Source organism: Myiozetetes cayanensis, unplaced genomic scaffold (genome assembly GCF_022539395.1).
Source record: "Myiozetetes cayanensis isolate MyiCay16 unplaced genomic scaffold, myiCay2020 scf9, whole genome shotgun sequence".
In the NCBI taxonomy this organism is placed as follows: domain Eukaryota; kingdom Metazoa; phylum Chordata; class Aves; order Passeriformes; family Tyrannidae; genus Myiozetetes; species Myiozetetes cayanensis.
Window position 1 is genome coordinate 34,698,184 of NW_026088185.1, and position 22,070 is coordinate 34,720,253.

Consider the following 22,070-nt stretch of genomic DNA (forward strand, 5'->3'; position numbering starts at 1 on the left):
TTTCTAGCAAATAGTTTTTCTACAAATGAATTGATGTTTTCCACTGGGAAGGTATTACCTCAGATTTTCCAGCTGGCCAAGCTGCTCTGGCACATGCTGCCATTTGTGTGTCGGGTTGAGTAGTCCTGAGGTTTGATCTAGAGAGGTTAATGTTTCTATTATCAGCAATACTTTCCATGTTTGGTTAATTTATTAGCAAAAAAAGAAAAAAAAAAGGCAAAATATAGTAACTAGTAGTGATGAATAATCAAATTCTCGTGATGATTTTTAGATTTAGGATTAATCCATTTAACCTTAATCCACCCACTTTTCTTGAAGTAACAAAGAAAGCAGAAGCAGCCCCAGTGAAAGCATGGCAGTTCCTTCTCCTTCATTAAGGACCCCAGAAAAAGCAAGGAGAGCCCCAAATTTTTGCAGAGGCTTAGAGGGACTGGTGTCCTCAACCCATTCTTGAATTTCCTTTGGAAGTTCCAGCACTGGCTCTGGGTTGAGTAGGATGCAGTCATACAGACATGAGACATTCAGAATTGTTACACAGAGTTTGGATTTGAAGATTCTTTTCTGCATTTAATTTTCCTCTAAAGTTTGTGTGTTTTGCAAAAACTTTCCCAGAGTGTGAGTAATAGAGGAGAGGGAATCTATTAAGATGTTGAACAAAAAATGTATAAAATAAAAGAAGTTAAATGTAACTATTTCTTACCAGACTTGTACCGTGCACCAAGATTCAGATGTTTAGGGAATGATGTTGATGCAGTGTGAGGACATTTTAACTCAGGTACATAGGTCTGCAAAGGTTTATTTGAGCTGAGTGAAGCTACTTCATCCAGCAAGGGATTTGAGGAGTCCACCAGCTCAGCATGCTGCCATGCTACTTCATAAACCCACAGTCGATGGAAAATGTAATACTCATTGAGCATTTTTGGGTTTAATAAGGTTGGGGGCAGATGAATGGCTGTGACTCTTCTCACTGTGATTGTTGGTGTTCACATGTGGATCCTGCTGCTGCTGCTGTTGACTTTTACTGCTCCTACCAAGTGTAGCACGTCTGTGGTGGGACTGGGGGTACAGGTGATTGTGGCCTCCTGGCCTGCAGAAAGCGTGTACAAGGTTTTTAACAGAGCCTATGCTCAAACTTCTTGCATAATCAAAGAGATCATGGTGGGGTTTGGAACTACTCAATCATTAAGGTCCCTTCCAACCCAAAGCATTCTATGATTCTGTTGCAGTTTTGGCACCACAACACCCTTGGTATTTCCCTGCTATGAAATGCAGACATCTTAGCTGCACAGTGTGATGCCAGATGCTATCACATAAAACAAGTGCTTTTGTCTTGTCTCTGCTTTGCCACGTGGTGCTGGCGAGCAGCGTGGTGGGGTAGACACTCCTGATGCCTCGAGCTCTGTTCTAGGCCCTGGCAGCAGTGCCTGGTGCACAAAGCAAACTGGGGGCCCCAGAAAACACCAAAAGGGGCTTGCTCAAAGCAAACCACAAAGAATTTCCCCTTCTAGTTCCTGCTACAGCTTAAAAGTTTTCTCCTAGAACTGTAGGTGCCGTCTCTGCTGCATTTCACAGCAGCGTCTCTTAGAAGTGCAGCACCAGGAGCTCTGCAAAGGAGAGTGGAGATGGAGTGTGGGAACAGATTAAAAAGTGTCTGGAGGCTTTTTTTCCTCCCTCAGATGGGAAGTGGGAGCAGTGAGAAGAAGTAAAGGGAGCAGCTGCAGGATCACAGCACAAAAACTGCTGCAGAAATGTATGATGGAAGATTGAGAGAGGGTAGGAGGGACTGCTTCATGTGCACAGCACGGGGAGTGGAACATCATCCCTGCGAGTGGGAGGGAGGGGGTTTCACTGTCTGGATAAGGGACAAGCCTCTTGTTGAAGATACTATTGAGGCAGGGAGTGTCAAAAAAAAAAAAAGTTTTATTGTAAGTTTTAAGTAAATAAGTAATAGTTTTAAAAGTCTGAGAAGATTTAAAGCCTTTGCTATTCAGTAAACTCTGTATTTCAGTTTGACAGCCATATCTTCTGAAGAATGATGGGTATATGGAACTGCAAAATGGAATAAGACATAGCAGATACTCATTTAAACTTGTAAGTTTAGGAACTCTGAGATACTCTAAGAGGTTAAAACTACTGTTGCTACTTCACCAAAGGCTTTACAGAACTCAAGGAGGCATTTTTGCTAGTGAAGGGGATGGTGCTGCTGCAGGAACTAAGGACCAGAGGTCCTTAGTGAGGTGCTTTCACTCCCCTGAATCAACCAGTGGAGGATGTGTCTGTACACGAATGTGATGCAGGGCACAAGTGGGCTGTAACATCCTACCCAAGCTGGCCTTGTGATAACTTCTTTTTACAGTCCCTGCCAAATTGAACCTAAAATTTCTGATGGTAAAGCTCTGAAATTTAGAACTTATATGAAGTTTGTTCCTCTGGCTATTTGCAGCAGGCCTTCAGATGTTTAAAAAATATTTTTCTAGTGCATCAGTTTGCCTTGTGGTACCAACTCTTCTACTTCTCCAGAGAGTTTGGGATGTTCCAAAATTACCATCACCACATGTCTAGTTCAGGTAAGCATGGAAAGCTTGGATGAATATCCAAATCTCTGTGAGGAGAAGTTCTGCAAAAATTGAGCTGGAAGTATTTCAAGCAGCCTTACTTTGAAATTTCTGTCACTTCTGCTTCTGCTTGTATCTGTAAATACTGCAAGAATAACCTTTCCCATAGTATCTCATCACTTCAGATCTGGCAACATTAAAAGTAACAACACTTTTCTGAACATTTAGGGTATAGGAACAGATTTCTTTCAAGCACCGGGGAAAATTTGTGATTCTTATGTGATCTTCCTAGAGAAAACATTGGATCTTTTTTTGTTTTATCTTTTTTTTTTTTTTTTAATTCAGAATTAGGAGCTTTAAACTAAAAAGTTACAATGCAACAAGCATCATATTCAGATGTAAAATCAGTTTAGACTGGTCAGTCTTACTTTAGGTGGTTGGAAAGCTGTGACTCTACTCTTTACTTGTCTCTGATATATAAACCTATAGAAGAAAGCAAGAAGGTAGAAGGAAATTATCTTTTCATCATTTGTAGGTCAGGCCAGGAACAACCAAGCATTCTCCTCTAGCACTTATTAGGTCTTATTAGGTGTTAAATCAATTACATTCTTAGAATCATAAAAAGTTACTAAGTTTGCTGCTGTAAACTAGTTGATGACATTGGTCTAATGTCTAAACCATTCCAGTCCTGTTACCTCTGCTATTCAGTGTAGTGAGATGCATTAAAAGCACTGAGTTTTGGGTGATATTCACAGTTTGTTTGGTTAATACTGTGTGTGCAACCAATATTCTTCATCTAAAGGATTGCAGTCTAGCTTGCACAGCATGGAAAATAGAAGCAGGTGTCATGGATCAGATGCACTCCAGAAAGGAACGAAATGCACTGCCAGCAGGAAGACCTAGAAGCAGCAATTTTTTTCCCAGGCATGTTCTTTTACATATTCAACTGAATTTATACTATGGACAAATGTTCCCAGAATATATGCAGGCCAAATTGTACACAAAAGGATACTTTTAACTTCAAGTTCCACTCAAAAGTGAGATATTAAATTGACATGGGAGTGGTGAAAACAGACCCCATCATGTTATCCCATATGATATATTGGGACAGAGGAACTTTTGAAACAACTGTTACCTTTCCTGAGGCCTTCACATGTAACATAATTAAGAAACTAAGGGATGCAAGAAGAGACATGACCACATGCAGTCACTTGCTGACTTGAAGATGCTTTTTTACCCTGTTATGCGTGGTTTTGTTGTTTTCAGTAATATCCCAGAGATACTTCCTAGCAAGTTTTCTTTGTGTACACAGTAGGTCGTGGAGAATTACAGGATTAGAGTTGTTGGATCTGTAGCCAATAAATGTGGATGTGGAAAGTTTGTCACTGTGTCTGCAAAACTTTGGAATAGTAACTCTCTTCTATTCTTTTTTCTTTCTGATTCTTAAGCCATTTCCATCCAGATAGGAAAGCATTTCCAGGCGTAGCATGTCTCTGCCTTACAGGGTACAAGTACCTTTTCCCAGTATCTGTTTTTCTTTGTCATCTATCTTGCTGTTTTCAAAGGGCTATGCATAGCAGGGAACAGACTCTAGGGCTCTCAGCTATCATCTTCTACAAAATTGCAGAACCCAAAGGAGGACTTTAGGTCCCTCTTTGAATCCTCAATGATATTAATTGCCAGTCCAGCACAGGTACGTAAATTTTATCTCTTAGTGTTTCTCTTTATCCAGTCCTTGAGACAAATAAAGCAACACTTTGTAAAGATTAAGAATATTTCTACTGAATATATCTGGATATTTTTCTGCCATTTGCCAGAACATGGGACTCAGTATCAGCTTTCTATTATTTTAATTTATACTTTTAACTTTTTGACTGTTTGATGTGCTACTACTTGTAGAGGAAATAGAAAAAAACCTGCAGTCAATCTTCATAGCAGAAAGCCACTTATATTTTTGTTGCATTTGTCAATGGACAGGAAATCACTAAACTGTAAGAGTCTGTAAGGTATTGTGGGGTGTAGACTGTGCTCATGTGGGTCTGTGACGTGCTGTAAGTAGAGAATCACATATTCCTGATATGTGTGGTAACTATCAGGAATGAGAAATGAAGCACTGCATTTTAACACTTTAATTCTCAGGAGCAGAGTCATCAAAACAAACTTTCATACGTTCCTAGACCCAAAATTAAACAACATCATTACTGCTGTACGAGGGTGCAAGTCTGTGCCCCTCCCTCTTGTTATAAAGTGCATTTCCCTGCCTGCTTTCAGTGCTCTGTTTTTCCTCCTCAGCTGTGCTTGATGTTGCTGTTGCTTTGCTATAATTCCATGAGCTTCAGCTGGTTCACTGGGAACCTGAGATCAGGATCAGCCTTTAAGAAGTCTGGAACTGCCTGTGGTGCATTGCACAAATTAGGAAGATATTCTTTAATATGATAACACACTTTTTCCCTACTGGATATTAAGCTGCTACAGGAGATTTCAGTTGTGAGAATTGTGTTGTTGTAAAATATAGCCCTCTCCTATTATAGGAGGATAAACCAAAAAAGGATGAAGTGGTCATCATATTGAGGATTTATCTCAAAGATAAAAGGTTTTTCAGCTTAATGTTGTTTAATGCTTTACTGTTGTATTGAGCTACTACCTGTGTGGTCTGCTGAGTGACAGGACAAGAGGAAACAGCCTCAAGTTGTGCCAGGGGAGGTTTAAACTACATATTAGGGAAAATTCTTTCACTGAAAGGGTGGTCAGGCATTTTGGAGCAGGCTGTCCAGGGAAGTGGTGAAATCACCATTCCTGGAAGTGTTCAAAAAACATGTAGATGTGATGCTTGGGGACATTGGTTTAGTGATGGATCTGGAAGGGCTGGGTTTTAACAGATGATGTTAGAGGTATTTTCCAAGCTCAGTTATTCTATGATTCTATGATTTGGGTCAAACTGTATCAAGAAATTTGCCTTTAGGTGCATCCTATATAGACACTGAATTATATATCTCAGAGCATAAAAAATTGTGAATGATGGTTTGAGCAGCTTATGCCTCACATGGTAACAGAGAAATTCTGGACAGTAAGATATGGCTACAAATAAATCAGGAAAGATGATTTACTCTTCTCTTTGACCACAGGAGAGAGAAGGGTAACTGTACATGTAAATTAAAGTTGCCTGAAGAACTTGTAGGCCATTTCTGCTTTTATTTGCAGAAAGTCCACAAGTAGTGGGTTAGAAAAGAGTGACTATAAAGCCAGCTTTTAGACACCAGGTAAGATGACCTGTGATCCTTGCTCTATGTGTTGTCTGCTCTGAAAGACACCACCAAAAGTCTAATATGGCTGCAACAGGTAAAAAAAAAATTAAAAGGGAATGTCATAATTAAGGCTGATGAGCTTTTATAGGAGTTAGGATCCATCAACTCAGTGATGAGTTTGCAATTTTGGGTCATAAGGGAAACTGAGCTGTTGAGTTTAGGGCATTTAACATCTTACAGCAGACTGAACTCAGTACTAAATTCTGGTTTAATGTCTATCTGATATAAACAGACAAAACTGGAGTAAAGACCCAGGCAGTGGTGATATTGTCATTCCTGATCATGTACTTTATTTAAAGATAGGACTAATGGTTGAAATCAATGCTACTTCCTAAGTACATCATAATTTTTTTTTTGCAAAAGAAAAGCCATAGCAATGTTACCTCTGCTCTGTATTTTCATTACAATAGGTTTTTCTGTTTTTCCAGTGCTCAGATTAACTGGCTTCAGGACACTTCTGGGCACCAGCCCAGGACACCGTATCCCTCAGCAGCCTTTACTGTTTGTGTCCATGCCCTGGGCACAGTGGAGTGACGTGTTTGCTGTGAGAGCAGCTCAGTGGGGATGGCTAAAGAAAATAAAGACACAGCAGAGTGCAGATAAGAACAATTGAAAAAAAAGCCATGAGGCAGTTTACTTGCTATCCCCTCTCTTTACCTACGGTTTTTTCATCTGTCCCCCTTTATTTCCATCAGTGTGCATCCGAGCACCTGCTGCCCCAAGCTGTGCTTCGGCAGAGATAGCAGAGGGTGCAGCAGAGGCCAAGAGCAAAACCCAACAGCAGAAGTATCTACGGAGGTGTGCTGGTTTCAAACACTTCTTTCACAGACACAGCAACATGTTGTCCTCAACAGGAGCGCTCTGACTCACCACGTGTGTGACGTTCTCCTGGGGCTTTTTTTCAGTTGTTAACTGTAACTTCCTTTTCCCTCTGAATGGTTTTGCAGCCTCACAGTTCGGGTGGGGTGGTGAACCTGGTGCTGATTTTTATTCTTCTGTGATGTTGTTGCATTAGGTTTTGTGGATTCTCTTCATGTACAGCATTCTCTCCAGCAAAGGAGTTAAATTAGTCAGTGCAACAGGATTAACTTGAGCTTCGCAGTGTTTTCACACTGCTATGTTGAGCACTTTCATTGAGCTTCTGACTTGATAATGGCTGCCTAAGTCACAGGGAGAAAAGGTGGAGGAAATGAAATATTGTTTTGATAAATACTGAAAAATATATACAGTGGTTTTAATCTCATAATCCTGAATAACAAATGCAAGAAATTATATTCATTATAGATTCTTTTCCCTTTTTTTTTTTTTTTTTGGAGAAAAGTGCTTTTTACAACTACTTCATCATAGAATCCTAGAATGATGTGGGTTGGAGGGGACCTTAAAGACCATCTCATTCCAACTGCCTGTCATGGGCAGGGACACCTTCCACTAGCCCAGGTTGCTCCAAGCCCTGTCCAACCTGGCCTTGGACACTTCCAGGGATAGGGCAGCCACAGCTTCTCTGGTACAAGATGCTGATGAATTAACATTTGCATTCTGATTTTTGCTGTATGTAGTTGTAGGAGGTGTAGGCACAGCTCAAGCCAAAATTTGGAACTACTGCTATCCTCTTGTTTCTTAAGAATTAGAAATTGTAGAAAATCTATATAGTGACTTTGCCAGTACCACACCAAAACTCAGGAAAGAAAATTTTTGGCTAATACTGGTCAGTCCATTCATTATAAGATCAATTTCTGGACAGAGAAACACATATAAAATGAATTAAAATGCTGATAAATGCAATATGAGACCCATTCTAGGTCCATGAGCTACTATAGGAGGGCAATACTTCCTATGAGACAGAAACCATAATTAAGCTACCAAAGACATAAGAATGGCAGCAAGATGAGCTGTCTTCATTTTTTTCAAAAAGCTAAAAAGTATATTTTTCCGTTTTTTTCATGGAAACTACAAGTAGCGAAAGACGGGTTTGTTTTGGTTTGGTTTTCACTGGGAAGTTAACAATTTTTTGTTTCCTTTGTCATCTCCTTTCTCTTTTTGAAAAGGCAGAAGAGACTTTTTCCTCATCAAACAAAAAAGAGAAGTAACTGACATATTTTCAGTGTTATCAAACATCACGATTTTGTGAAAGCACTACTTTTAAAAGAAACATCACAGAAAATCTTCTTGAGAATAGTTTTGGCAAGATCCAGTACTTTGTAAAACTGAGATCTGATCTTCACAATTTGCTGTGTTACTCTCTCAACCTGGGCCTGATTCGCAGAAGTGGGATGGCCTTGCTGTGTCTGTGGATTTACATCTGCAATACCTTTTCTATTTTTCACTTCTGTAACACCTGTGTTTGAAAGTCAACTGTGTATTTAGAAATTGGGGTTTTAGGATCTTTAGGATCTGCAAAAAAATGTCACCTTGAATATTTATTAGCCAGCTCACCCCTGTAATTGGTGTCTGACCTCTGGCTTACACTCAACCTGCTTTGCTATGAGGTTGCTGTGCTACTTGCTGGAGCAGACTGGGATCCTCTCAGAGCATCCCAAACACATGGAAAAATCTGTGGGAAAAGTGACTGCAAGGGTTGACCCACTGAGGCTGCAAATTTTATTCAAGGGATGAATTGCTTCTTCCTTCAAAGAGGACTTTTTACCTCCTGAGGTACCTCTGAAAGCATCTGGCTCTGTAGGACTGAAGTTCTTTTGCTTCCATAGCCAAAAAGATGATTTTATCCCATCAGCTCGGTGGTGTTTCTTGCCCAATCAGAAAGCTGATCTACCTACTCCCCAGAAATTGAAGTTCTCCTTTCTCATACCCAGAGTAACCTCTTTTACCCCCTCTATGAATCAGTTTTCTCTTCCTGCATCATCCATCCAACCTCATGTCAAGCATTTTTCTTGTCCCTCACTCTTTCTCGCCCTTTTCCAACCTATCCCTTTTGTTACACAGTGCCCCAAAACAGGCATTTCCAAGAGGAATTTTCAGTATATTCCCTTGCCCTTCTTCTCTTATGCCAATGCCTCAAAGTTGTGCTGTCCCTTTGCTCCAGGAACCCCATAAACAACAAGGAAGAGAAGGGAGGAAAGTCTGTCTTGGTATAATGGCTTTCTCCAACAAATTAACCATAGGAGGTTTTGAAACTAAAATTTATATCCAGGTGCTCACTATTTGCCAAAAGGCAAATTAGCTAATTGTATAATGAACATGGAATGCCTCACAAGCAATTGCACAGGGTTTGGCAGCTCTGCCATCCAAAGGAAGTGAAACGAATTCCCCTGCAAAACACGCCCAAATTTGGCTCTGTTGCTGCTATTAACAGTTTGGAAGCACCACCATATAAAAGCAGAAGACAGGACTCTTTTTGTGTTTTCTGTTGATATTTTATCTGTTTCCTGATGATCTTTCCCTCTGTTATTTTTAAAAAATGAAAAAAAAAAAAAAAAAAAAAGCAGGGCAGTGTGTGAGGATTACCAAATTCTTCTTGCAAATGCAAATGTGATGCTGTTGCATTTGTGGAGCTCATATTCCGGGTGCCATCTACTGGCATGTAGGGCTGGTGACTCTGTCTGGAGTCTGAATGGAGTCTGGACAGCAGAGGATTCCTACCTGAAAATCCCAAGGAAGCAACTTTTGTGACCTGTACCTTTCTTTCTTATTCTACAAGACCTCCTTCATATCCTGCAGGATCTTACTGTTTTCACACTGAGACAAATATGGTGGAAATGTTCAGATTTGGTTTTTTTTTTCATTTATGGTGGTTTCTGTAATTTTGGTATTCAAGAAAGTCACCTTATAATACTCTGGTGTGTGCAAATTAGCTTCAGTTTTCAGGAAAATTACCTAAGGTTCAATGAGATTACAGTTAAAACTTTCAGGAGTTGTTGCAGACCTGTCATTTACTGGCTGTGTTCCTACTTCAGATCCAGGGGATGACTTTGTCACACTATTAAACTTTTTTATAGCACAAATCATGTACTGGCAACACCAGACAGAGAGTACCTAATTAAAACTCATGATGCTCCCAAGAAGGGATACGTCAGAGTTTTATAGGTGGGAGATTTCAGAAGAAAATCTGAGTGATGTGCTCCAGCCAAACATTGGATCTGTGACAGAGCCAGTGTTGCTCTCGTCTCTCGAGTCTGATCAGCTCTCCAGCCTGGAGCCTACTGAAAATCTGTTGAGAAGCGATTTTGATTTGATACCAACATGAAACACAAAATGGTTTGACTCTCCAAGTTTAGGAGGAGGAAAAAAAACCATTTCCCACTTAGAGCAGCTGCAGTCCTTACTGCCAAAATGGCAGAGTGTCCCTGTGACATGGATTTAGGTGCTGACTGCTCTGAAGGGTGGTGAGGGGTGTCTTGGAGAGGGAGAACACACAGTGCTGTCCACCAAAGGACCATGCAAAGAGTTTTCTCCAGTGTCATACACCAGCTCTGCAGCAATAATGCATGCTCCTGAGTAACTGGAAACAGCTTTAATCTAATTTTTCTCATAAGGGTTTCAACTTCTGTGATTCTTGAGTAACTGATTCAATGAAGGAAACAGCCAGTGGGTGTAAGCTTTACTTTTTCTGTTACTAAATTCAGTGTTTCTGTCATGACACACACATCATGTTGAGTGAGTAATGGCTAATATTAAAATGCTTTCTTATTATTATTTCTCTCTTCAAGAGTGCTGTGATTCCTCTTGTTTCCATATATCTGGCTGAATGAGTTTAAATTCCCCTGAAGGTCCCTGCTTGCATCAAGGGTGTTGGAACTATATGATCTTTAAGGTCTCTTCTAATCCAAACTAGTCTGTGATTCTATGAAAAAACTTCTGAACATGGTCCTGGGAAACCATCTCTAGGTGGTCCTGCTTGAGCAGAGGGGTTGGAACAAATGACCTACTGAGGTCTCCTCCAACCTCAGTCATTCTGACCGCATGACCTCTCATTATCATCCTCCACATCTGAGGAAGTTTCCTGTAAGGAATGGTTTTATCAGTGCCAGGAGAGGTTGAACCTATGGGAATTGTGTCCTTCTAATGGCACAGTGTCCATGGTCCTGCCCAGAGACAAGCAGCACAGCTCCTCATCTCTCTCCCATCTTCACACCAGGACTGTATCCTCTTCTGCTCCCGTGCCTGCACTGCAATGGGCTTTCTTGAAATCAGGGAATTTAATCTTTTAGAGTCTTCAGAGGTTGGGGAGATGTTGCTAAAATAGTTGTGCTCTTCGACCCATTTGGAAAATGTTGATTTTTCAACAATTTATATTATAACTGCACTTAATGGATTTCCATTTCCCTGGCTCCATAGTTGGGAAACCAGGTATTTCTGTTTATGTAGTATCTCTTCCTTACACATTTTCTCGTGAGGTTACATAAAACCATAAAGAGTCAGTTTTCTTATGACTCTTAGCATATTACTTTACTCATGATTTACATATAGTAGTAGCTCCAGGGTGAACAAGGGGGGAGGAAAAAAGAGCAAGTGTTGTAGATCGATGTATTGATGTTTTGTACAGGAAATATAAAGCAACTTTTGCTTATGAAAAATATTTGGGGACACTGAATCGCTAGAATGGAGTTTGATGAGTTGTTCTAACACCAAAACTGGAGGTTGAACAGCAGCACTGCTGGAGACTGTGGCCATTCTAAGTTCCCCCCAATCCCTCCAAGGGCTTGAGAGCTGATGTGTTCCACCATTTCTCGATCTCAAATTTTAGAAATGGATAGAGAAACAAAAATCCCACCTGTGCAGTTGGAGAATTGTAAAAACCAAGGGAAATTTTATTAGCTCTGGGTTTGAATCTGACTCTAGCAGGGTTGCAGTGTGGCCCTGAGATGCACTTGTAGCACGAACGTGTGGAACTGTGGAGGTAAGATATGTTAATTGGCTTCACAGCGTGTCGTTTTCCTTTGCAAGATTTAAAATGTGTCGTGTGAGCAGGGCCAAAGACAAAGTGTAGTGGCTGCCAGCTGGACGTAACAGAGGCTTGCAGGGAGATTACACCATGGAGGAGAATGGCTTTTGAGATAAGGATAATCTTTTACATAAACTAACTCTTCCAAGGCAGTTTGGATGTGTGAGTGATAAGGACAATAATAAAAACTACAGGCTGACGCAGCTGATAGTTATCCTGGTGTTCAAAGATGATCAAGATCTTGCCAGCGAGATAACTCAGCTTCTTCTGCTGGCTACAGTGACAGAGAACTGGCATTGATACACTTTTGTATGAGGAGTCCCCAGACTAATGCTCTTGTTTTATGTTGTTCAGGTCAACCCAGTAACCATGGAAAGGTCTTCAACTTCCGATACAGCCTCTGAAAAGCCTAATCCTTCCCACCACAGTACAGGAGCTGTTCAAATGAGGATCAAAAATGCCAACAGTCACCACGATAGACTGAGCCAAAGCAAATCTATGATTCTGTCTGACAATTTGAAAGTCGCCGAGCCTGTAAGTAAAAACACCTCTAATATTTTCTCAGTCTTCCAACTTTTAAAAATCTAGAGAATTATCTCACGTGTGTTAAGATATTGGCTTCATGATCATCCCTTGAAAGGAGGTGTTTAAAGTCAGTAATATGTTTTTAGGAGTATGGCCAGGTACTGGAATAACAATTTTCCTTCAATGAAAGGCAGAATTTGGCTTTGGTGGCCATGATCATAACATCTACTCAGCATTTCTACCCTCAGTTGAAACAATACGTAAGTAAGACTGCTGTAGAGAGTAGTGCTTACAGTGCCAGATATATGTCACGGTTTCTCAAAAGGCAGACTTTAAAAACAGACAAAAGAAAATGCAAATTTCTGCTCTGCAAGTAAATAACAACTTTGTAACAAATACAGGTCTTGTTTTAAGGCTGAATGAATTGTACAAAAATCAGACACTGAACTTATTGTTTCAATAGTTGACAGAGTTGAAGGAGTTGAGTCATTTTCTACCCATTACCATTTTTTTTTTTTTTGAAATTAAATAGTTAGTGATGAACTCTATTGCCAGTTGTGTCCCTGCCCCGGTACTCCTTCTGAGCTACTAAACAAACTGATTGGTATGAGTCTCCCCTGGTTAATTTTCTTTCATAATGGTGGCAACTTGCAGCTGAGGCCATATGATGTTACAAAATTATTTATGCAATGCTAGCCACTTTTTGGACTCCAGATCCATTTTGTTCTCAGAGAATGCAAATGAGGGAGAAAACTCTGTTAGCTGGGGACAGAGTCCCAGGTCTCAGTCACTTCCCACAACCGTGCCAACCATTAATTTTTTGTTTTGTTGATGTAATGGATTCCTATGAAACATTCAGCTTTCTGACAAAGTTATGGAATGGAGGAACACTACAAGACCTTCTACATTTTCTTCCCTTTTTACTCAAAATTCAGATTTATTTAGAAATATGTCATTCTACTCATTAATTTCTCTGGTATAACAACCCATTTCACCTTATATTTTGGGAGAGAAAAATCTGGTTAGATCTTAGCAGCTGATAACATACTCCATTTAAATTATAGCCTTTGCCTCAGACACACTGCACATGTTTACTCCTTTTATCTGACGTGAAATGTTTCCTCCACCACAAACCTGGAACACTGCTTATAATAATTTACTGGGAATACTGTACTGTATTATGAGGAAGAACTGTACCTTTGAAAAAGTTTAAAAGTTAAGTATATTTAATGATGCCTAACATTTTATTGGCTGTGTTTAACAAAAGGCACTAGGCTGCAGTTGTTTTTGACAAGCATGAAAACATCACAGCATGAGACTGCAAAAGGAATTATGTAGAGAAATTACAAGTGATCCATCTCTCAATGAATTATCCACCTCAATAGCCTGCAGAACTCAGCTACCAATTAACACCTACTTTATTACATGTTGGGATGTACTTAATAACTTTCATGTGTTTATGCACTATTACCTTGACTGATGCCTCTTGTACAATTAGGCATAATTGGCATATCAATATGCAAAAGTTAAAAGGATTAACCCTCTTAAAACTAATGAGCATTTCTGTATCCAGCTGCTAAATGAGACAAAATTAGCATTTTTCACTTTTGGGCAGGATTTTATCATGCAGTTTCTCATTGTTGATATTACCTTGTTACATAACTTTAGTTTGGGGGATAGTATGCTGGACTGTTACAGAGCAAGGGCTCTAAAAAGTTAAATTAGACATAAATATTCACTGCTGCATTCCAATAACCATAGCAGGTACAATATATGTGCATTGGCTGGGAGCTGAAAAGTTGCTTTGTGTTACATTTGTTTAGTAGCTAATTATATAAAAGCGGAATTTTACCGAGTATATGTCATTTTACCAAGCAAACTTGGCTCTGGCATAATAGACTGAAAGCTTGCCATGCTACTAATTTCCTTTTCTATTTCCATTCTTTTCATCTCTTTTTGCCATGCAGAATTTTCTGACTGGATATTGACAGACTGAAAGTGTTTGGGCGTATTTACTCGAATAAGCCTCTTAAAGTTGTTTGCTAACGCCCAAAGTAAAAGCAAAATTCCTGCCGATCCAAACATTTTCAAATACAGGCTTTAAATGCAGCGAGATTCAATTTAAAAGAGCAGGGAAATATCAGTTGTGTGTATCAGCCCTGTGCTGACATGCCTGTGCGTGTGACTGGTGAAGGATTTTGGGAAAAGTAATAGAGGGGAGTATCTTCTGTCCATCCAAGTGTCTTGAAAAAGAAAAATCCAAGTGATACACACACACAGACACACATATATATATAAATTTAGTAATATTGCTTTAAAATTTGAGACAGTCTTCTCCATGGTACTTCTACATGCAGTCTTCACTCTTCCATTTAAAGGCACACAGATCCCTGCTAAAAGATACATATTACCAGTATATCAATCAACACTAATAATTTTGTGCTAAAAGATAAATTTATCCTGGTCTATTTGGAAATTTTCTATTTTCACTGTCTGTCTTTAGATGATGAATATAGTCTATGAGGTATCCATTGATTATGCTTATTTTCTATTTTTCATTGACTGAATATTTTTATCCTATTATTGGAAAGATTTTTCTTTTGAAAACCTAGAAACAGCTGAATAAAGGACTCCATATTACTCTTTCACTGCCCATATTTGGTGTGTGCAGTGTACTCTGTTCTACTAATAAATGGGTCAAATCCTTTTTATTCAACTTATGCAAAACCTACCTACTTTAGTGGATTAAGGCAATCAGCATTTGGCACATATTGAACAGTCAATAGAAATATAGGTTTCTAAAATCTATTCAGAAGAAAAAAAAAAAAAGCCTACTCTGGACAATAAAGGGCAAAAAACCAAACACAAAAGTAGAAAGACGACTGGTGATTTATAGAGAAGAAAATACCTAATTTTCTCTCAGGGATTTGCTGTATTCTCAAGCATTTGCTGTGGCGCTTGTCAGCACACCTGGGGCTATACTTTTGAAGGTGGGCAGATTATTTTCTGTGGTGTGACAAAGAAGGATGTGCATGGTACATCAGTAGGGCCATGTGCACTTGAGCACTTTATAGTGGTGCGGATGCAAATGTGGGATGCACGACCTAAACCGTGCCAGAGATTCTTGGGTGTTCATGTTAATCGTTCTGATGGAAATGCTTGAGCCTTGTGCAAAGGTTGAAACTGATATTAATGTAGAGTTTAAAGAACACAAATCACGAAGCTGGACACAGACTGTGGCAAGAGTGGGCTCTTTCTGTGCTTAATGGTAGTGTCTGAACTAGCAGTGTAAATGAATATTTGCTATTTTCATGTGTTAAGCCCCAGGGAAGTGCATTTTGCTTCATTCAGAACAACTTCAAACAATGAAATGTCTTTTTTATTGGTGTCTATATTAAGAATTAGAACCTATTTAGACATTCCAAAATGTTAATGTATTAGAGCTTTCTCTGATTAGGTTAAACAAACTGGTAGGTTTATTTATCTCTCTAATACATTATCAGAGAAACAGGAAGCAATCTTCTTTTGTTTCTTACTCCTGTGATCATAGAACACTTGCCAAAGTTATGGCTAGCCAAAAAGACAGAAATAAATTTGCTAAAAATATAAGCCTTCTGTTTAGCAGAGTTTTTGAGCCATATTTTGAAATTGCAGGGCTTGTACGTGTTTACTTCAAATCAAGCTTATAGTCAAGTTTGAGGCTTTGTTTGTATAGATTGTCCTGAAGTAGATCCTGATATTTAATTAAAATGACACTAAATCACATTGAATTGATAAGACTTGGCATCTCAAACAAAGGTAATTGCCCGTATTGGTTTTGTACAAAAATAGAGCTGCTTGGAAAATGTGCAGCCAACACAGACTGTCAACTCCATTTATAGATCAATATGTGAAAACCATTGATCAGGCAGGCATGTGTAACAGTAACACTTTGCATTTATTTGTTGTTTTTATACCACGTTAAGGCTTACAGGATTATCGGCTTCCAAAATATTTTGACTTCCTTGTAAATATGTTATCTGTTTAATGTTAATTACAAGACAGTCTCCAGCCCTCTTTTTGAGTATTTTCAGTTTCATTGCTATCGGTAGTTTTAGCTGAAAAAGGGATTATTTCAATCTCTCAGAGATCATCAGAGCTTCTTTTATAGTGGAGTTTATTTAGGGAAAGTTTTTGAGGATAGCTCTTTTTTCCTTTCCCCAGTTTACTTTTTTTTTTCCTGGAGGAAAAAAACAAATCTTGACAAAATATTTCTAAAAGCAGAAAAACTTCTCCTGTCATAATTGTGAAAAATATTCTCTTATTTGTGATCAAATCCTTGACTGGCCATGCTTTATTCTCTGCAAATTTTATCATCATACACTAGTCTGTTACAGATGCATCTGTGTTCATCTCTATAAGGAAAAAGCTGTGTTCCCTTTAAATCATATAATAGCACTGGGACAGATATAGAAAAATATATGAGCTTCCCATATATAAAAATGCATGAACTTCCCATGACAAGTGTGGGAATTGTTAATAAATGCAAGCTTACACCTTGCTTGCTCCAAATATTTCAGGGTAGGTATGAAAGCAGTCAATCCATAAAAACACAGTCCAGTTTTACTTCTTGAACATAAATATTGCTAAAAAAAAAAAATTTAAAAAAAAAAAATCTGTTGTGTAACGTTAGTCGTTCCCCTTTCCAGTGCAGGAAAATGAGAAATGAAGTGTGTCATATGTCCCCTTCCTGTACTCAGACTGGTTTTGTGCTTTGAAAACCTAGATCTGCTCATGTTGTGCTCACAGACTGTCTCCTTCGGTCCTTGATCCAGTTTTTCATCCATCTCAGTGTGTGTGTCCCTTGCTCCCCACGTGAGGAGCTGCTCCATCTCCAGAGCAGAGGCCCTCAGCCTGCACAGATGTGCCCCTATGTGCTCATGGATGCTCTACATACCATAAAGTCCTTTGATTAGACCCCAAAAATAGAATATCAATGCATGAGACTATATTAGGGCTCAGTTTACCTTCAATAAGTGATTTTTTCTCAATGGAGCAATGCAGGTCACCTCCCAACCTTTTTCCAGGACCAACATTTTGTGTGTAGTCGTATTTTCAGGCTCAGAACAATTCTTTTGCTTTTCTGAATAATATTTTTTTTCCTTTTTATTTATTTAAATAAGCCCCTTGAGAAGGTAGCCCTTATTGTACACTTGCATCATAGCCCTTCAACTGAAATAATCTTGGCTAAAAAGGAAAAAGTTAATTTTATTGTTTGACTCCCTGTTTAATTCTCCTCCCCACAGTTTCACTGTACCATTTCAGCTGCTTGATAGGCAGCAGCATAATGAGATCATAGAAGAAAGAAATAACCAGCACCTATTTCTTCTTAAAAGCGAGGATAAATTCATTTCAGCTCTATTAAAGGAGTGGTGAATGTAACTGGTTTGGCTTCCTTGTTAAGCCAAACTGAAGTTCAGACGAGATATTATATGAGTCGGAATTGCTGATTTTGACTTTTACTCAGTGTGACAGAAGGGTAGAAAAAGGTTCAAAAACCTCCAGGTCCCCCCCCTCCATTTTTTTTTTTTTTTTTTTTGCAATCTTACATTATCTCACGCTGTGAAAATCTTTACTCTATTTACCAAGCACAAATTAGTCTTGCCAAAGGTTCTGAAAGTTTGCTACTTCAGCTTAGATCCTAAAACTTCAAAGAGAGCTGCAACTCTACAAATTAGTGTATGTGCTCTGCCATGGCTATTTTAACTTGAACTTAGCTAAATTCGTTTATAATTTAGTGCTGATTGAACGCTGCCATAAACGTACATAGGAAACATTTTTTAAAGTTAGTCCTCTGATTACTAATTTGAATGAAAAACTCTAACCTTGTTAGCATCTGGACTTATTTTCATAATAACAACCCCTTCAGAACCTACAAAGTAATGAATAATTGACAACAAATGAAATGTTTTGATAGTTGTCGGCACAAAGCATGTTTAATGTTTTGTGTTGCTTCCTAGCTAATTATGTAGATGACACATTTGTCAGACCTTGACTGCCATTAGAAACGTGTTTCCAGAGGGGAGAAAAACAGGCTATTCATAGAGTAATTAACTAGAATGCTCAATGACCTGTGAGAGATTCAAATGGCTGCCAGTTCAGACATTGTTTTGTTACAGAAGCAGAGGGGTAATTAAAATTCCAAATTACAGTGCTATGATGAAGCATTTGTTTGTTGACAGTATACTCTTACTCTAGTTTGTTAATTCTTTTTTAAATTGCTTCTAATCCATTTTATAGCTTTAGGAGTTCCGTCTTTGAATTTACTGACAACTAATATTATGGTAAATTGTTCTTCGGCGGAGCACTGCGGGCTCGGCGGTTCCATGGGAGCACAAGGTGGGTGGGATAGAATCGCTGCTCTCTCCCCTAAACTGACATACCATGTGCTGTCACCGAGACGCGGCTAACGCGGCACATCTTGTGAAATGATATGTTCATAATTCTGCGTTAGGGAAGATGTCTAGTTAGGGGAGGAAATGGTTCAGATAAAGTAATAATAATCAGACAAATTGAGGAAGGTGTCCTGAAACGTTAGCGGGGAGGCTGTGACGGGGTTTGGGGTGAGGGTGAGGATGACCGTGGGTTAGGTAAAGCACTTTGGGAAGGCGAGGTCTGCTCGGTAACGGAGATTTGGAGGACAATCGTCTGCTTAAAGAAATCAAGCACAAAATATGAGGGATGGGGTGTTTCATAAGAGTGGGCTGTATCTTTGCCAGCGCCCTTTGCAGGCAGTAATGGACCTGACAGGATAAACCGTCTTTTCTCCTCCAAACAGGGACTCATTGCAAGTCCAAAGTGTTAAAGTTCTCTAAACAATGAATTAAATGCAAGCCCAAGTGAAATATTTATTTACTTTGCCAAAAGTGAGACTCTGGTTTTGTTAAGGAGATGTGACAGAAGTAACATGGTGTTTGATGCAGGAGAGCTGACAGCGGCATGGAGTGAGCGCTGATTATCCCGAAGACACTGTCAGCCGGGATTGATTTCCACTTTCTCCGTTTATGTAACGGTTCCTGTAATACAGCTGACCCCAAATCACGTTACCTTGTCATTTCTCTGCATGGATCAAGAAGAGATGAGCTGAAAATAGCTAGGCACTGACCTTGAACTTGCGGGAGAAGTGAGAAGTGACAGTGGGGGATGCTCTGCGGGCGGTCCCCGCGCAAGGGCGCGGGCTGCTCTGCGGCCGCGGCAGCACCAGGGGGCAGAGCAGCACCAGAGATTACAGGTGGAGCAGATGATGCCACAGACCCACAGCCCTGTGACAAACGCCTTTTTTTTTTTTTTTTTTTTTTTTCCCCCCCCCCCCCCTTTTCCATTCCCCTTTTTTTTTTTTTTTTTTTCCATTTAAAATTTGGGCAGATGCTCGCTAGAAAAGAGCTGTGTTCCCATCATCCAGCACTTGAAAGTAGAATTATTTGAAGGGATGCTCAGTATAAAATTCCTTCCTGACTGAATGCGCTGCTGGGAAGTTTTGCATCTCTCCCTGTTGTTCTCCTAGCACCCAGTGAAAAAATGTAACATTAGCATTAGCAATAGAGTTTTCTACAATTTGGGGGAGTGTATGACAGGACCAATGCATTCCTCGAAGTCTACAGAATCCTTTTGAGTTTTATAGAAAGCATAGTGTAAACATATTAAAAATATTTTTAAGCTGCTAGGACAAACTAAAAAAGGGTTAAAAAATTAAAGGGTTTGTTTTTCTTTTTCTTCAGATGTGTCACTTCCCTCTGTTGTAATGTATGTCTTGAGGGGGAAACATAAAGAAAGCTTGGCTATGAAAATATTATATAATTTACCATCTAAAACCAATGCTCCACTTCTTTTGTTCCGTATTTTCTTTTCATCTCTTCGCAGCCCTTTTTTGTCTGGGATGTTGGTAGGAGCTGTGGAGACATGAGATGCCAGCACTGGTTCTTCTCAAGGATCTGGTGCTTTGGGGCATCACTGCTTGGGGCAGGACCTTGTGAGAGCTTGGGGCAGGACTAGAAACACTCTACTCACCCTCTAAGATATCTGACCAGAGTTCCAACCTCCATCTGGGGACACCAAGGCATGGAGAGAAAAGGGGATAAAGAAACACTCAGAAAATATTTTCTAAGTTATTTTTAGTAATGCTTCAGAAAACACAGGGAATGGCAAGGGGTAAATATGTGTTTCTAATTTTATAATTCTTGATTTTACTGTCATCTATAGGATAGCAGTGTAAATTTATGATAATATCAGTTTTGGGTCACATTTCATAAGATGTGATGACTTGTTTAAGAGCTAAATACAGGTATACACTGAGGTTGTCATTTCTCAGGCACAACTGGGGGCTGGGGCTGTGGAACCAACAAGGAAGAAAAGACACCACCCCATCATCCTTATTAGCAAAAATTTGCAATAATTGATGAAATTAGGTAAATTTTATGATCTTCAAATGTTTCTTTCCTTTGCCTTAGCTTGTTAAAAATCAAAGGACCACCATGGAGTTGGATCAGGTGTTTGTAGCTCAAAACTTACTTGTTCCAAAACTCTTCAGAACGTAGCCTTTCAGCTGTTCTGGTAAGTCAATGGAGCAGACAAAGAAAACCTAGTCATGAGGTTTTACCTAACCAGAACCCCCTAAATAATATTGTTTTCTGTAATTTAACATCTGGTTCGAATTGCTGTAGCATTATCAATATCTCATAGTCCATACCATACATCCTTGTTTTTAATAGTAGGAAAAACTTATTTTTACTGGGAAAACTTATTTCCTGCATCTGTTCTGATTGTGTTCCTCAGGCTTCTAATTTTTCTGCACTTTTATCCTGTAAACAGTGGCACTCGAATATACAGCCATGTTAATGGCACTGAAATTACTACCCTGATGCTAAAAAACACAGTGCACTATAAAGTTACATCTTTTTGACTCAGGAATGAGATAGATGAATGTCATGGTGTTAGAAAGATAATATTTTATATATATATATATATATATATAAAATATATCACTTGGTTTCCAAGATAGCCTTCAGTTGTGTTTATTTATTGCAACCAATTGGAAAAGGAGTTGGACTGGAATTTGTCAGGTTTCCCTGGTCCCAGCTGGGACACTGACCTGCCAAGGGATTTTTACTTCTTGTTTCTGTTTCTCTACCTGTAAAACAGGACAGTGGATGATGCATATTTCCTTTGCACACATTAAAGATGGTGCCTCAAACCTGGGTCAGCTGTTACGTTTCAATCATGCTCTTTACATAGATAATTCTATTCTCATCATATTAAATCTATTAATTGAAATAGAATTCTTCCACAATTATGCTGGTGTAACTGAGAGGAGAACTTGGCCCCAGGTCCTGTACATTCTCCTTATCTTTATTCTCTGTGCTTAACTGTTTGAGTATTTTTCACCAGAAAAAGGTCTTATTTTGGCTTCATCATTAATCAGTTCTGTTCCCTTGACTCTATCCCCATGTGCTTTCAGCGGCATTAGGTTTCTCTGAGGGTTAGGGTATAAAACACTGTATATTTCAAAAAGTATGTCTGAAAGTGTTGTTTAAAGGAGCCTCTTTGGCAATCTGTGTCAGTGCACACCGTGACAAGGAACATAAGCTGTGGAATTATATTCCTTCTACGCTATCTTTATTAAGTACTGTATTACAGCTGAATTGTGGCATCTAACGCGTTTCCTTTCAAAATGCCGTCAGATTTGAAATATGTAGGTACTGAAACTGAGATTATATCAAACATCCCATAGCTAGTCGTGGGCACCTGACC

At 39.2% G+C, this 22,070-nt stretch overlaps 1 protein-coding gene across 4 annotated transcripts in view; it reads left to right on the forward strand.

The window, feature by feature from the left end:
- The window catches only part of ARHGAP15 (Rho GTPase activating protein 15), a 334,404-nt gene that overhangs the window by 10,022 nt on the left and 302,312 nt on the right, over positions 1-22,070 (forward strand). For all 4 annotated transcript variants that reach the window (XM_050339915.1, XM_050339913.1, XM_050339914.1 and 1 more), the window contains one exon: positions 12,114-12,293. In XM_050339915.1, coding sequence (XP_050195872.1) covers positions 12,129-12,293 — 165 coding nt within the window. In that variant the 5' untranslated portion in view covers positions 12,114-12,128. The remainder of the gene's footprint in view (positions 1-12,113; positions 12,294-22,070) is intronic.